Raw genomic sequence first — 13771 nt, 5'->3', positions numbered from 1 at the left:
TTTGCTATCCTATCACCATATTAACTACCTGCTACTTACATTTAATTAGATTTGAACTCTAGAACATATTAAACCTAACAGTCAGTGCATTCCTTTGGTAATACTTGTATCATCACTTGGTGCAACTTGGTGATACAAGTGAAAAGCAATCTTCCTCTTCCAGTAATTCCTATCCACTTCAATATTATAGAAAACACAAGTTCCAAGAAAAACTATTATCTGAAGTGGTTAAGAATAAATATATTTCTAGAACATCTAGTTTTAGTCAAGATTCTATGGAAAGATTAAAACTATACTGCTTAATACAATACATTTTTAAAAATCATACATCAGTTTGCAATGAATTTTGGAGAGTGAGCTTTAATTTAACATTTTACAGCTAGGAGATGATTTGACAGTTCAGTTGTCCACTCTGAAGAAAAACCACAGCACCACAGCAATGTGGTGGATTAGAACTCAACACCAAGAACATGCTTCTCCCCGTAGCACAGCGGATCTGTTTCACCCATTTCCCACCTCCTAAAACACATCCTACACAAATTTGCTTGTGAATAACCGGGAGAATTCCCTTCTAATCAAAGACACTGAGACCAACTAAGTTTACTGATTATCCCACTTAAAATCTGAACTAGAGAAGAGATTCTATATACAATAAACTGGGTATTGCATGTGCATGATTAGACTATCAGATTGGGAAAAGATTACTTTTATGCCTTTAAAGAATGTGCAAGAACTCCAAGTAAAAGCATTTTAACACTGTGTTGCATTACTTATATATATACATATTCAAGTGTCTATATAGCATTTTAGAGAAATAAGTAATTCTGAAGCTTTTTTTGAAATAGAATAAAAATTTTAGAAGAAATAAAAGGTCTCTTACTATTTTGCCAATATAAAATAATGAAATTCCCAGGAGAAGATTTCTTTAAGAAAGTAACACTGAGAAGTCAACCTCATTATCAGGTCCACAAACCAGTTCTAAATGCCCTGGCCAGTTTTGATGCTAGAGATTTAGCAAATGAAAGACACTGGTTCTCTCATCTTGCACAATTCATCTTTCAGACCTGTCCTTCCTCCCATTACTATCAGATCTATTCCTTGCCCCCTGGAAACAGAAGGGAACAGGCTGGTTTTGAAATTCTGAAAAGCACATGGCAGGAGAATAATAACGTAGCTGGAGGGGGCTTCTCTGGTCAGCAGTCTAACAGGAGGGAGGAGTTACAAAAACAAAGGTGAATGAGCAAAGTATCAGAAAGAAAGGCAAGAAAACCTACTTAGGCAAAGGCAGCTTTTTTCTGCTGTTTATAGGGGAAAAATATGAAAGACCATGTGCTTAAGGCTAGATATATTAAAACATTAGACAGTTACACAAATCTTGGAGATGACAAACATTTACTTCAGTTTTATTGGAAGTTTCTTGCTTTTCCCTACATTTTTAATACAAAAGCAACAATTTATAATGCTTAGTCCACAGGTGGAAAACTAAAAGGCAGACCTGAGAAACTCCACTGGCTGTTCATTACAGAAGGCTACTGGGAACTTATGGAATCCCCTCAGTAATGGATGGTGAGACATTGAAGAAACCCACAGACTGAAATATTGTGCAGACAAAAACTGTTTTCCTGCAGCATCATTTAAGTGCTAGTTACAAATATTTTCACGGTCATATGTTAGTTCAGTTGTCTGAAAACAGGAAGAGCCTTTTGTTTTCCCACTCTATAATTTTTATGCTCTGACAAAATCACTCCTACCCCGAATCACTAGGATAAACATCAGGTACTTTCCAGTTAATCAGACTCAACGTATGGTATTATGACAGGAATGCTGACAACTTACATGGCACTGTAGTTCCAAATCTAGTAGGATTCAGTACAATAAACCTGTTCTTCAAACTCCTTCGCCCCACTCCTTGGGCCCCAATCAAGACCAGCGTTTTCCTCTGAAAAGGAGGCATTTTGGCTACTTCCTCATATATCTGGATTTCATGGCGATCAAATTCTACATTGAGAAACGTACAAAAAAACTTTAATACACAGTGCTGTAAGAAAAAAAATTAAGTAGTCCTGCTATTTATCAACAGATCCCATGTGAATATAAACAGTACTCAGAGGGCAGTAAGTCTGATACAAGACTTCTTGCTTTGAATTGGTTTGGGAATAAAATAGTTATCCCTCCATTACAGCATAAGGTCAGATTCTCACTTTTGCTTTCAAGGAGAAAGTCTGTGTTTGATCAGAAGGAGAAAACTGTGACTAACAATTAGTGAGCTTTCACAGAGTCATGGGATGGTTGAGGTTGGAAGGTACCTCTGGAAGGCATCTGGTCCACCCCAATGCCCAGGACCACATCCAGACACTTGCTGAGTATCTCCAAGGTGGACAGCTCCACAGCCTCTCTGGAAAACCTGTGCCAGTGCTCAGTCACCCTCACAGTGGAAAAGGCATTTTCTGGTGTTCAGACAGAGCCTCCTGTGTTGCTTGGCTCTTGCCCTGTCACTGGGCTACTCTCCAAAGAGCCCACCCAGCTCCAAACTCTTTGCACCCTCCCTTCAGGTATCTGTACGCATTGATGAGACCTGTCCTGAGCCTCCTCTTCTCCAGATTGAACATTCCCAGCTGTCTTAGCTTTTCTCATGGGTGAGATGCTCCAGTCCCTTTTACACCTTTGTATGTCCACATCTCTCTTGCACTGGGGAGGTGCCCAGTACACTTAGATGTGGCCTCACCAATGCTGAACAGAAGGGAAAAATCACATCCCCTCACCTCACTGGCAACAAACATTTCATTTTTCTTAACACCCAGTTTTTCTCTGATTTCCACCCACCAAATGATGTACTCAGCACAACCATGTCGGCACTGGTCACTATTGCTTTTTATTAAAAAACATATCTGATCTTTCAAACTTATAATCAAATATTTTACTGCAAATCTTTACCTCTGGATACACTAGACTCTGAAAGTTTTGAAACCTAAAGAACTTCGACTTTCATGTAATATTAAGAGATACCTGCATTTCTTGTAGTGAGATACATCATCTTTTTCTTTTTTTTGCTGCTTATTGTTCCACAGAAAGGCCCTAGAAATAAAAAACTAAATGAACTCACAATTTCTGTTAAATTCCAAATCTTATTTACATGAATATATGAATTTTTAGATTAATTAAATTTATAAGGACTACTCTAGAATTGTATATATCCTAGGGCAAGATATTACATCTATTTACATAGCCATCAAATGGTACTGGAAGAACTGAATACAGAGAAAAAAGTATTTTTCTAGAAAGCTTTGGAGAAGGCAGCTGAAAAATTCATGTTTAGCTTATTAACTTTTAGTCCATACTATAAAAAAAAAAAAAAATTTAAAAAGTGCACAATGCCTGTCACACCTCATTCAGCTTTTCATCAGCAGGTGGCAAAAATGATTCATGTATCTTTGAACACTAAACAGAGACTTCAACTTCACCCTTTGTCCTTCAGCCAAAGCCAAAATACAATATTCAGCTTTTCACAATAATCTGTATAATCGCACACAGCAGTTTTTCTCTAATTTATGAAGGCAGGAAAAGCAAAAAAAAAAAGGAGTCAGAGCAAAATCTACTCCTGAAATTCACTCAGTCTCACCTGAGTTGTCCCAGTCCCTCCTAACAAAAGCCTTTCTCTTCTCTTCCAGGAACTGGCTAGGAATTAGACCAGCACTTCCTCCTTCTTTCACATGACTAGCCTGGGGAAAAAAACCAATACAAATGATTATAATTAACCTGTTAGAAGCATTTCTCTCATCAGCATGGTATTACTGACTTCCTCACTGCCAGCTTGTCAGTGGTGAGTGGTGTATCTTGTTGATACATTTACTGCTGATACTTGGAAATTCAAAGTCAGATGTAAATATTAAAATTCTCCTTTACAATAATAGTGTCTTGCCATTGAGTATTAAAATTCAGAAAAATAAAATAAATCCAAGTTTCATTACTGGTTGCCATTACATTGGTAAGGTCCCATAGCCATAAAACTTTGGCATAAAATTCCAAAGTGGAATTCTCTGGCTCCAGACATTGAAGGCTCAGGTGACAAAACTCAAGGTTTTTTAGTATACAGTATACTTATTTTACATTCTTGAGCTGCTCCAAACAGGTCCCAGTGCAGCCTATTAACTGTCATTTCCCAGTGAATGCTGTTACATCCTAATCCTGCCTTCAAGCTTTTTGCACTAAGCAACTACAGATTTAAAATCTTAGTAACTGAAGTATTCCTAGTAATGAAAATTTGGCTAAAATTCTCTATAAAATAATTTAATGCCAAGCGCAATTCTCAGCAAGCTTAACACACATAAACACAGTTACGAAGTGTGTAATTCTCCATGAATCTTTTGCTTGCAATAAATCCTTCTTTTGCTAACAGGAGATGTTTGCTTTTCAACTTCTATACTTTTATCTATGACTAACTGATTTTTTACAGTATGAAGTTTTCATTAACAGTCTAGCATTTCTAGAAAGCATGAGGAACTAAACTTTTCTTTCCTGGGGCATGATCTGCATAGCAATACACTATACTGATTTAACACATTTCAATTTTGCTAGATTGAGTGTTGAAGATTTATTTCTCCTGGACTCCCACAAGTTACAACTGGAGAGTTTGAAAAGCAATACAGAAGTCAGCATGGGAGCTAAACATCAAACTCCTCTGGAGTTCTGGAGTGTCTGCTTCTGAAACTAATTAAGTTGGCAGCAATAAATTTTCAGCCTTCCCTCACACTTTTTATTGTCTTTCTTTCTGTTATTACTGTCACTGAGAAGCAACAAAATTCAGCAGCTGTTGATGTATACTGGAATATTTTTGTTGCTTTTAAAGAAGTCATGTATCTTGTTCTCAGGTAGTGTCTGGCTCTCTTCTGCTTGTTACCTTGCAAAGGGTGAGCAACACAGGGGTAGAAAGGGAAATTAATAATGCCAAACTCTTCACCAGTTTTGAGGATTTCGGTTGAGAAAACAGTCTTAAAGGTTCACTTGTCCCATTTTCAAAGGCACTGATAATGTTTAATTCTGTGTATAGTGTCTTGGAAAAAATAAACAATAGCATAAGCACTGGATTACATTTCTACTGAAGAACTGAATGTAGAAATGCCACCTTAAACCAGGATGAACTGTTAATATGTGAAATAGTGCCAAACACTGTGACTGTGAGCCTGCATGATACAGCTCACAGACACTGACCACCACTGTAGAAATAAAACATACAGCCTCTCCAAAGAGCTATTCTATTCAAATCCACAAGGTTAATTTCCCTCTCCTCAACTTTGAGCACTCAGGAAGGGGTCCACTTCTTCCACAGTTGCTGTCAGGGAAGGCTTACCACAATTATAGTCAACTTAAGCCTTTTTTGCTAGAAATTGTCCACCTCAAACTGATTTGGGAATGTCCAGGCTTATGATACAAGAACAAAGACAAATAAACAGCACTAAGAGTAAAATGAGCATTACATATACAATTTAAAACATTCCATTTCCTTTAGTGTTTCAACTGCCTATCTTTCTATTAGCTTGAAATTGGATTGCAGTGTAGATATTTTTTTCATGTATCTACTGTAAAATGACAGTAGATAATAATTTAAAGAGTTTATTATGAAGGCAACTACTGATGCTTTTCAGTTTTTTATTTTACTTATTTTAATCTTTTTACCAACCTGCCACCAATTCGGATCTTCCCGGTTTACAATCTGAAGAATTTCTCCTTTAGAAAATTTCAAACCTGCTTCTTTGCATGGGATGAGGTTGTCATTATATGGATTATAATCAAAATGACACTTCACAAAAACCTGAAATGTGTAAAAATTAACAAAGCTTCAGCATTATAAAATACATTCTGACTAATCTATCTGTCAAACTGAAGTAATGTCTTTACCTACAGCATAAAAAGCTTGACATGATCCAAGCTGCATTTGGCATGTAAAATACAATCTAGGGGGAAAGAAGTTATACACCAACTGGGACAGAATAATCAACAGTGTAAAACCCTGGCTGAAGTAGCTTCATGATAAAAATAAAAAAATCTGTTCCATTTGGACAGTGCATTACAAAACGCTCATTTTTGTATTTCAGTGTATACAACTCAATTAGAATTCTGACTTTTAATTACTTAAAAACGCAAAAACTTCTTGGAATGTGAGCACTGTGTTTAAGGCCTGTGGAATCTTAACTATTTTTGCCATGAACTCAATGTTTTAAAAGTAACAGGATATGCAACTGCTTAAGACTCAAATTTGATACAGGGGAAGAAACAGCAGGTTGCATGACTGAACTTGAAAACATCTTTGACTCTCTTTGTACCAGGCTGGGGAGCAGAAGAAGCACTGCACCTGTCTCAATAGAGCACATTCCCTCAGCCTCTACTCAGTGGAAGCACTGCCTGTTATAGTCACAGGTATTAAGACCCACTACCTGAAGGAGCACCTTACATGGTGTTTCAAAGGCACTGATTTAGCTCAAGAAGTTACTTCTGCCATGGAGAAACTGACAGCTTACAGCAACAACAGAAGGATAAGGAATAGCCACCATCCAAGTTCCCACTGAAGTCAGTAAGGTCAAGCTCATCTGTTGAATTTAGTATGTTTCTGAATTCTATGAAACAGATTATTTGGACACCAACCATGTCATAAACATGCACAGTTCACTGCATGTAGTCTGATTGTTGTCAGGTTATCAGAGGTCACTTAAGGTCAAAGAAACGTGCTTTGTATGTAGCATACAAATGCTTAACAATTTTAGACACTAATTCGAGTTTTTTAGGCAGGCATATTAGGTGAATAAACCCATTTCTAAAATGTAATTGAAGCTAAATACAGGTATCTACATTTTAGTTTTCATCCTAGCATTATATTCACAAAATAATCAAAATATGTCTAATCCAGAATATACAATAAAGTACTATGCAGAAGTTCTTTTCACAGAATGATCAGAAATGTGCTACTGACCTGTTGAGGAATGACAGTGTCTCTGTAGCTGGGGAGAATCTTCAAAGTGACACTTCCACTGATGTTTTTCAGCAGTTCCTGCAATTCTTTTGGATTGTTTCCAACCTCATGGCCATTCACCTCTTTAATGATGTCACCTACATGCAGAAGACCTTGCCGATCTATCATTCCTCCATGAAGAATTCGGGCTATTACCAGATCGTTGTTCTCAACTCTAAATGTGACACCCTGAAAGAGGTAATGACACCCAGTTTACCACTGTTTGAATTTCAGTTTCATTTTACCATTATCTCAAGCACCAATACACAGCTGTGGGATATTCCAAAATGATACCTCCTCCAAAGAAAACAGACAGTCACAGCTACTACAGTGTAAGAGCTCCCCATACAGAGAAGCATCAGGTGACACAGAAGTGCTTTCAGACAAGGTTTTCATTTGACTAAAAAATGACTCTGTTGCTCCTGATTGCATGCAATCCTGTCATATCAGACCCAAACAGATGTTGTGTTAGTCAATTATGCTAGCCCAGTGACTGCCTATTCACTGTCCCATTACTTCTTGGAGAGAGTGGGATGGAGTACATGAAAGTATCTTCTTACTTCAACCTCTCAGTACTGAGCTTATCACCCATTAAATTAGACAACGTAACAGAAATAAAACATAATGCAAGAAATCGGGTACATGCAAACGTTTTCACTAGCACTTTATAGTAAAGACACATTCATCCCCAAGTACCTACCAGTGGCTCTCCTGCTCTTTTGTGAATTCCAAGGATCCGAATAGCATCTACTGGAACAACCTGGTTGTTCACTGAAGAATTATTGACTTCAGGGCTAGAAGGAGGGGAATCGTAACATTTTGAAGCCACAATATCATGCGCTTCCAAGAGTGACTGCAAAGGAACAGAAAAAGTCTTTTTTAAAATCATGAAATAACCATTTGTGAAAGGATTTAGTGCTGAATAAACACTGAATCTGTCCTTTTGGGACCACATCATAATACTCTTACTTCACATGAAATAAAGCAAAAATAGACATACAAGTGCTCACATGAACTGATAAGCCCACTGCCTTAGCAAATATGCTATCTTGTAAATAAAAATGCTGCTTTTTAAGGAAATATAGGAGAAATGTAATTAAATTGGGGAGGAATGTGTGATGTTACAAGGGAAGAAGACAGAAAAAAGAGTACCTAAAATAGTCTTTCACCTAATGAGACAGTATCTGAGCAAATGGTTACAGTAAACGAACAACCCACTGCAAAAAATGAAGACAACTCATCATTAGATATTTGTGTTTAATGCAATAAAATTTTCCTCCACAGTAATTTGGATAATGACAGGTATGCAAGGATTTCTAGCCATCTGCAGAATGAGTGCTTCCTGCTTGCATAAAGCCAAGGAAGAATTCTAGCACCAAATGAATCCAAGCTGACAGAATTTACTTTCTGGAAGACAAGAGCTCAGACCTCAGAGTTAGCGCAGTTTTCACCAGTCAGATACATAAATACAAGGTGGAAGGAGGAGATCCAAACGAATATAATCATGTTTGGAAGACAATGCAATTTAGACATGATTTTCTCATAAAAGACAAATTTTTCTTTATCTTAAGATATAAGACAATACATGCAGGTAAACCAAGAGCAAATTTGTGCATTAAAACAGTGGGGACTTTCTGTCTTTCTGCCACCTTCTAGTATAAAGTGTCCCTGCCTGTGGTGGGGGATCTGAAACAAGATGATCTTTAAGGTCCCTTCCAACCCAGACAGTTCTGTGATTCTATCAGAGGAAAAGGGACACCCTATAGCCATCATACACAGGAGTCCAAGATAAAGCATCCTACAGCACAAGGAGTCACACTGACAGATACAGAGAGGAGAAATAGCAAGCAGAGGAGATGCCTACTGGGCCTCCAACTACACAGCTTTGTTTCAAACCGTGACTGGTCAGATACGGTCTTAAACCAGAGTGCTGACTGGTGTCATGGAAGTAGCTAAAAAGAGAAGACACCATGGGGACTATTACTGATACTGACATGCACATGCCTGAAGAAGACAGCAAACTACCAGAAAGCAGAGCAGGCGAGCAGGTAACAGCAATGATTTGCTATGCAGTCTGCTCCATCCTTCTGTAAGCCACCTCTAAGCTAAAGGCTGTGCAGCCACATTAGGGGTTAGTGCTAAGCTCAGCATGCTAAGCTCAGCTCAAAGTGTCACACACCTGAACAGTCATTTTAATCGGCCCATTACACAATGAACCTGCTGATATTTCAACTTGAGGTTAGAAGGAAGTAATAAATCACTGATTTTGCCCCTTCCATTAAGACTGTAAAGACAGCTGCTTATTGTGGCTGCTCTGATACTGTGGACACAAACCAAATCAAATTAAATAGGAAAAACAATCATTTATTTAAATCAAGCAGCTGTCAGATGGTAGCAATTTCTAATTCTTCACTATCCAAGACACATCCAATCCAGAAACCAGGAGAATAGATATCTCTGCCAATGTTTGCAAGCAACATGTTTTTGGATCTTTGTACACTTCCAAAACGAAACTAATTTGCATCAACTACACATTTTAACAGATTAACACTCATAAAGTCAGGTAGATACAGTGGTATGAAACTTCCAGTTTTCTTCTAGTCACACACTAGAACAAATTGTCTCTGAAGTTTCTGACTACAACCCACTATACTTCTCATGGAGCCTCACACAGCTGCCTGTACATCTCCCTGCCCATTAATGGTAATGCAATTTATAGATTATAATCTGATCCACAGTCAAAAAAGCCTACTAAGATAACAGTCTGTGTCATCCTTTTCAAATTAACATGCTCTGTAAAATTCTTCAGTTCTTAAATCTGATCCCATTCCACATTCTCATCCTTTTTAATCACTCAGTTTTATGGATAAGCATGAATTCATGCAACTACTACTTAACCATCTCTCAATCACAGGATCTTTTTCCTGCTATTTACACAATGCCTGAGTCGTAGAAGGACTATGAGGAACCGTACACTGCTGCCCACAACTATAAAGTGGTTTCTTTGAGAAAAGTAGTTCATTGGTTTCCTTAAGGCAGTTAACTTATTCCTGTCCCACACCTAATTCTCACTTCTGAAACTCAAGAATATGTGCCAGTTTTATGAGCCTGTTTCCAGCCAGCCAGGTCATGACCTACAGTTCTGAAGAACACTTAAGCACAGGCACCTGGCAACGGGGGCCATGTGTCTGTACCACTGCCGGACTACTCGCCAACATCTTATGTCACTAAGTTCCTTCTTATTTCGGGAACATGGCTGAGTGAGCTGAGAAATTCAGTTGCATGCACTTCTCTTGTTTCTTTCTTGTGATATCGGAAAAAGTGATATCCTGTGCTCCTGCAACTCCAGAGCTCCGCTGGAATCTGACCTTTCCACACTGGTGCTGGAACACTTATAAAACCACCACCAAAGTCTGCAAAACAACATGGACTGATCAACAGTCATAAAATGGTTCAAAGTTTCCTCCATACAAAACTTCCTCCTGTAATTTCCTCCAGTCAGGATCAGCTGACTATCCAAGACTGGATAGCTGCAGAAAGGTTCTCATGAAAAAATGACAATATTGACAGAATAAGGCATTTTGAAGAACTCCTACAAAGCACAAGAGTTAACATACAATGGATAAACAGTCCTGTGACAGACAGTATGATCTCTTCATGTAAGATACTGTCAAAAAACAATCCATAAACTTAGAAGATATTGACCTCTTTACAGTAGTTTTCTGAGGCTGCATATATTTGACAGGTAAAAAAATATTTAAAATGTAATTAAAAATTCAGTAAACAGAGAAACATGAAACATTAAAGGCTCTCTACAGTGCTGAAGCCACCGTCAAACTCAACATCTGTTTTTCCTAAAAAACTTCTAAGCACAATCTATACATGTTATGAAGCATTGCCCTAAATAATGTAATAACTATTTCCCCAATTCTGATCCAAAAGAACAATTAAATTACAAACTGGGGGCTGTGGTGGGAGGGAATACAGAAGAGCAAAATGACTCTATAATCTTGAATTCAGGACTCCTTTCCCCACACTTTGGGCTTAGAAGTATTTAAAATATTTCCTTTCCTCTTTATGCACTAAATGTGTCCTAGTCTTCTCTGATAACATTGTTTAAATATTAGAACTTAATAAATGGACTAGAGGCCCCTAATGGTCATGTGAAAAGAACACATTTTAAAGGCTCTTCTGGAAAAGTGAGGAAATCATTTATGACCTCAGAAAAATCAGGAGGGCTGGTAAGAACACAGGAGTATGTGGGAAAAATAACCCTATTTATTAATACCTATCTAGAATGGAACTTAAGATCACTTTTTCTAAATGAAACCTTTTAAAGGTATGATTAGCCCTTACAAACCTGACTATTATAAGACAATACTGGCTGCTTTTCAGATTAAGTGTTTTATTGCCAGCAGAATCTATTTAGGATGAATGCTTTGGCTAACTCTTGGAAAGGTGAAAGTAACAGAACAAGCTCTTCCATTGAAGAAGAAGCAGAAGTGATTCTTCTGCATGTTTAACCACTCCAAAAGTGTGAAAATTTTTAACTGTTTCTTCTTCCCTCAAGGCAACCTCTCTTACCACTTTTGTGCTCTGCTCTCCAGCTACTGTCTGGTAAGATTTGCTACAGGCTTTTCCATGCACGGCTTCTGCCAGCTGGCTCTCCAACACATACTGACCTACTGGGCAGCCATCAATACTGTGAAACTCATTAGAACTTTCACACTTTGACCTCTGAAAAGTTAAAACTAAAGAGGGCAAAAAGCAGAAGCAATGATTTTGTTGCTTGCCTCCACAGGGGTAATGGAAGCACAAAATTAAGGGCTGAAAATTCTCCCTCATTTTAGGCTTCAGAATTGAATCACAACAGATACACTTCAATGAAGCAAGTAGATGGGCACTTTTACCTGTATGCAGCAGCCAAAACTGCTCATTGTTTCTGCAAATGAGACTGAATGCCTCCAACAGGCACTTAGAAAATAGATTTTAAAAATACAAGTTAGAGCTTCTTCAGACTTTCTTTAAAAATGAATTCTAGTTCTGACAGAATGATGAATAGGCTCATTCTCCAAGGCAGCATTTAACTATCTTAACCATCTCTATTCTCTTCCTTTCACACTATTTTGTCCTTTTTGTGCAATCCAGGTTTTGCAGCAAAGTTGCACAACACTACGGGGAAAGAAGCAGCCTGCAAAAATCATGACACGAATTTTTAAACTGAGTTCCAAGGAAGAGTCAAAAAACTGCAAAACAGTAAGTGTGATGCTGATACTAAACAAATTAGAAGTTTCCACAAAACCCAGAATGACCGGACAAAACAGAACACGGGAAAGCATCAACATGCTTTAATAAGGAAGTAAGGCTTCTCAAATCTAGTCAGATTCCTTCGAAGGGTCACCAAGTGTGGCAACAAGGCAGTTAAGAGTTGTTCACATAGATCAATTTCCATAAGGCCTTTGGTAGAAGTCTTTTAAAGAAACAAAACTACAACAGGATAAGCAGTAAGGCTTTCAAGAGGAAGAAAATATTGGTTAAAAGACAGATAATTGGTGCCAGGAAGATAGTATTACTTGTTTTCAGAATTCACATTATCAGGTGATTTCCACAGGCATCTGGGCTCAGTTCTACACCTGTCAATACACTGACATGTCAGATAAATGACCTAGGAAATAGGGATGAGAAGTGAAATTACAGAGTTTGCTGATGCTGATGAACTATTCAAGGACTAAAACAACTGACTGTAACCTTCAGAGGCACCTCATGAGCAACAGACTGAGAACAAGGCAAATGAAATTCAACACAGACTGCAAGGGAAAACATAATCCTAGTTTAATATGCTAACTGAGAGACTCAGAAATGGTATCTGGGAAATGTAAATAATACAAAACCAAACCGAGCCTAACAAACAATCCACCTCTACACTCACTAAGCCTAGAGGTACCTCTTCTTTACTGGAAGGGTGGTCAGACACTGGAATTGGCTCCTAAACACGTCTGTCAGTGTTTAACAGGCGTTTGGACAACATCCTTAATAACAGGCTCTCATTTTCAGTCACCTCTGAACTGGTCAGGCAGTTGGAGTGGGTGATCCCTGTAGGTCCCTTCTAACTGAACTGTTTTGTTCTGTTCTATTCACCAGCTGTTAAATAGGCAAACCAAATACTAGGAACTCTTAGGCCATAAGTAAGAAATGCAATAGAAATTAAGACACCCCTTCATAAATCCATGCTATATGCAGCTTTGCTTCCTTTTATTTACTTGACAAAGACAGACACAATGAGGTCTCTCTTACCACAAGTAACATGGAAAAGCTGATTAAGAAAAAATGTTCACTTCCTTCCTACATAAGAGGACAGGGATATTAAGTGAAATTGACAGAAGACAGTCTCAAAACCAAAAGAGCAGAGTCTCCACTCAGATGGGGGATGCTGTGAATGATAGATTTTCACACGGGTTCAAAAAGCAACTGAAAAAGCTCATGGAAGAGAACTACAGGTGGATGATACTACTCCTCAGAAGTCTCAGCAAAAAATCACTAAATCCTCACAACACATTTTGGAAGGTATCACTGTTGGCTTGTTCTAGACTTATAGTCTTCCCTAGATGCCTACTGCTGGGACAGGGAAGGAACACAGAAGAGATGTTTGCTAAATTTACCTAATATGCAATTAGGAAGCACTAACAAGAAATCAGAGCAAAACTGTGAAGTTAAGGTAGCCTATATGCAGTTTCATGTCTGCTCCTTATATATCAAACAACAAAAAAG

General features: G+C 38.0%; 1 protein-coding gene across 2 annotated transcripts in view; it reads right to left on the bottom strand.

Moving 5' to 3' along the window:
• The window catches only part of PALS2 (protein associated with LIN7 2, MAGUK p55 family member), a 58939-nt gene that overhangs the window by 10593 nt on the left and 34575 nt on the right, over positions 1-13771 (bottom strand). For both annotated transcript variants that reach the window (XM_069007125.1, XM_069007124.1), the window contains exons 4-9: positions 7704-7856; positions 6965-7192; positions 5678-5809; positions 3620-3719; positions 3007-3075; positions 1837-1998 (exon numbers count right to left, since the gene is read on the bottom strand). In XM_069007125.1, the coding sequence (XP_068863226.1) occupies positions 1837-1998; positions 3007-3075; positions 3620-3719; positions 5678-5809; positions 6965-7192; positions 7704-7856 (844 nt within the window). The remainder of the gene's footprint in view (positions 1-1836; positions 1999-3006; positions 3076-3619; positions 3720-5677; positions 5810-6964; positions 7193-7703; positions 7857-13771) is intronic.

The sequence above is a fragment of the Aphelocoma coerulescens genome, chromosome 2 (genome assembly GCF_041296385.1).
Source record: "Aphelocoma coerulescens isolate FSJ_1873_10779 chromosome 2, UR_Acoe_1.0, whole genome shotgun sequence".
Lineage (NCBI taxonomy): Eukaryota > Metazoa > Chordata > Aves > Passeriformes > Corvidae > Aphelocoma > Aphelocoma coerulescens.
Note: the sequence above shows the minus strand (reverse complement) of the source record. Positions and strands in the feature narration are given on the sequence as shown.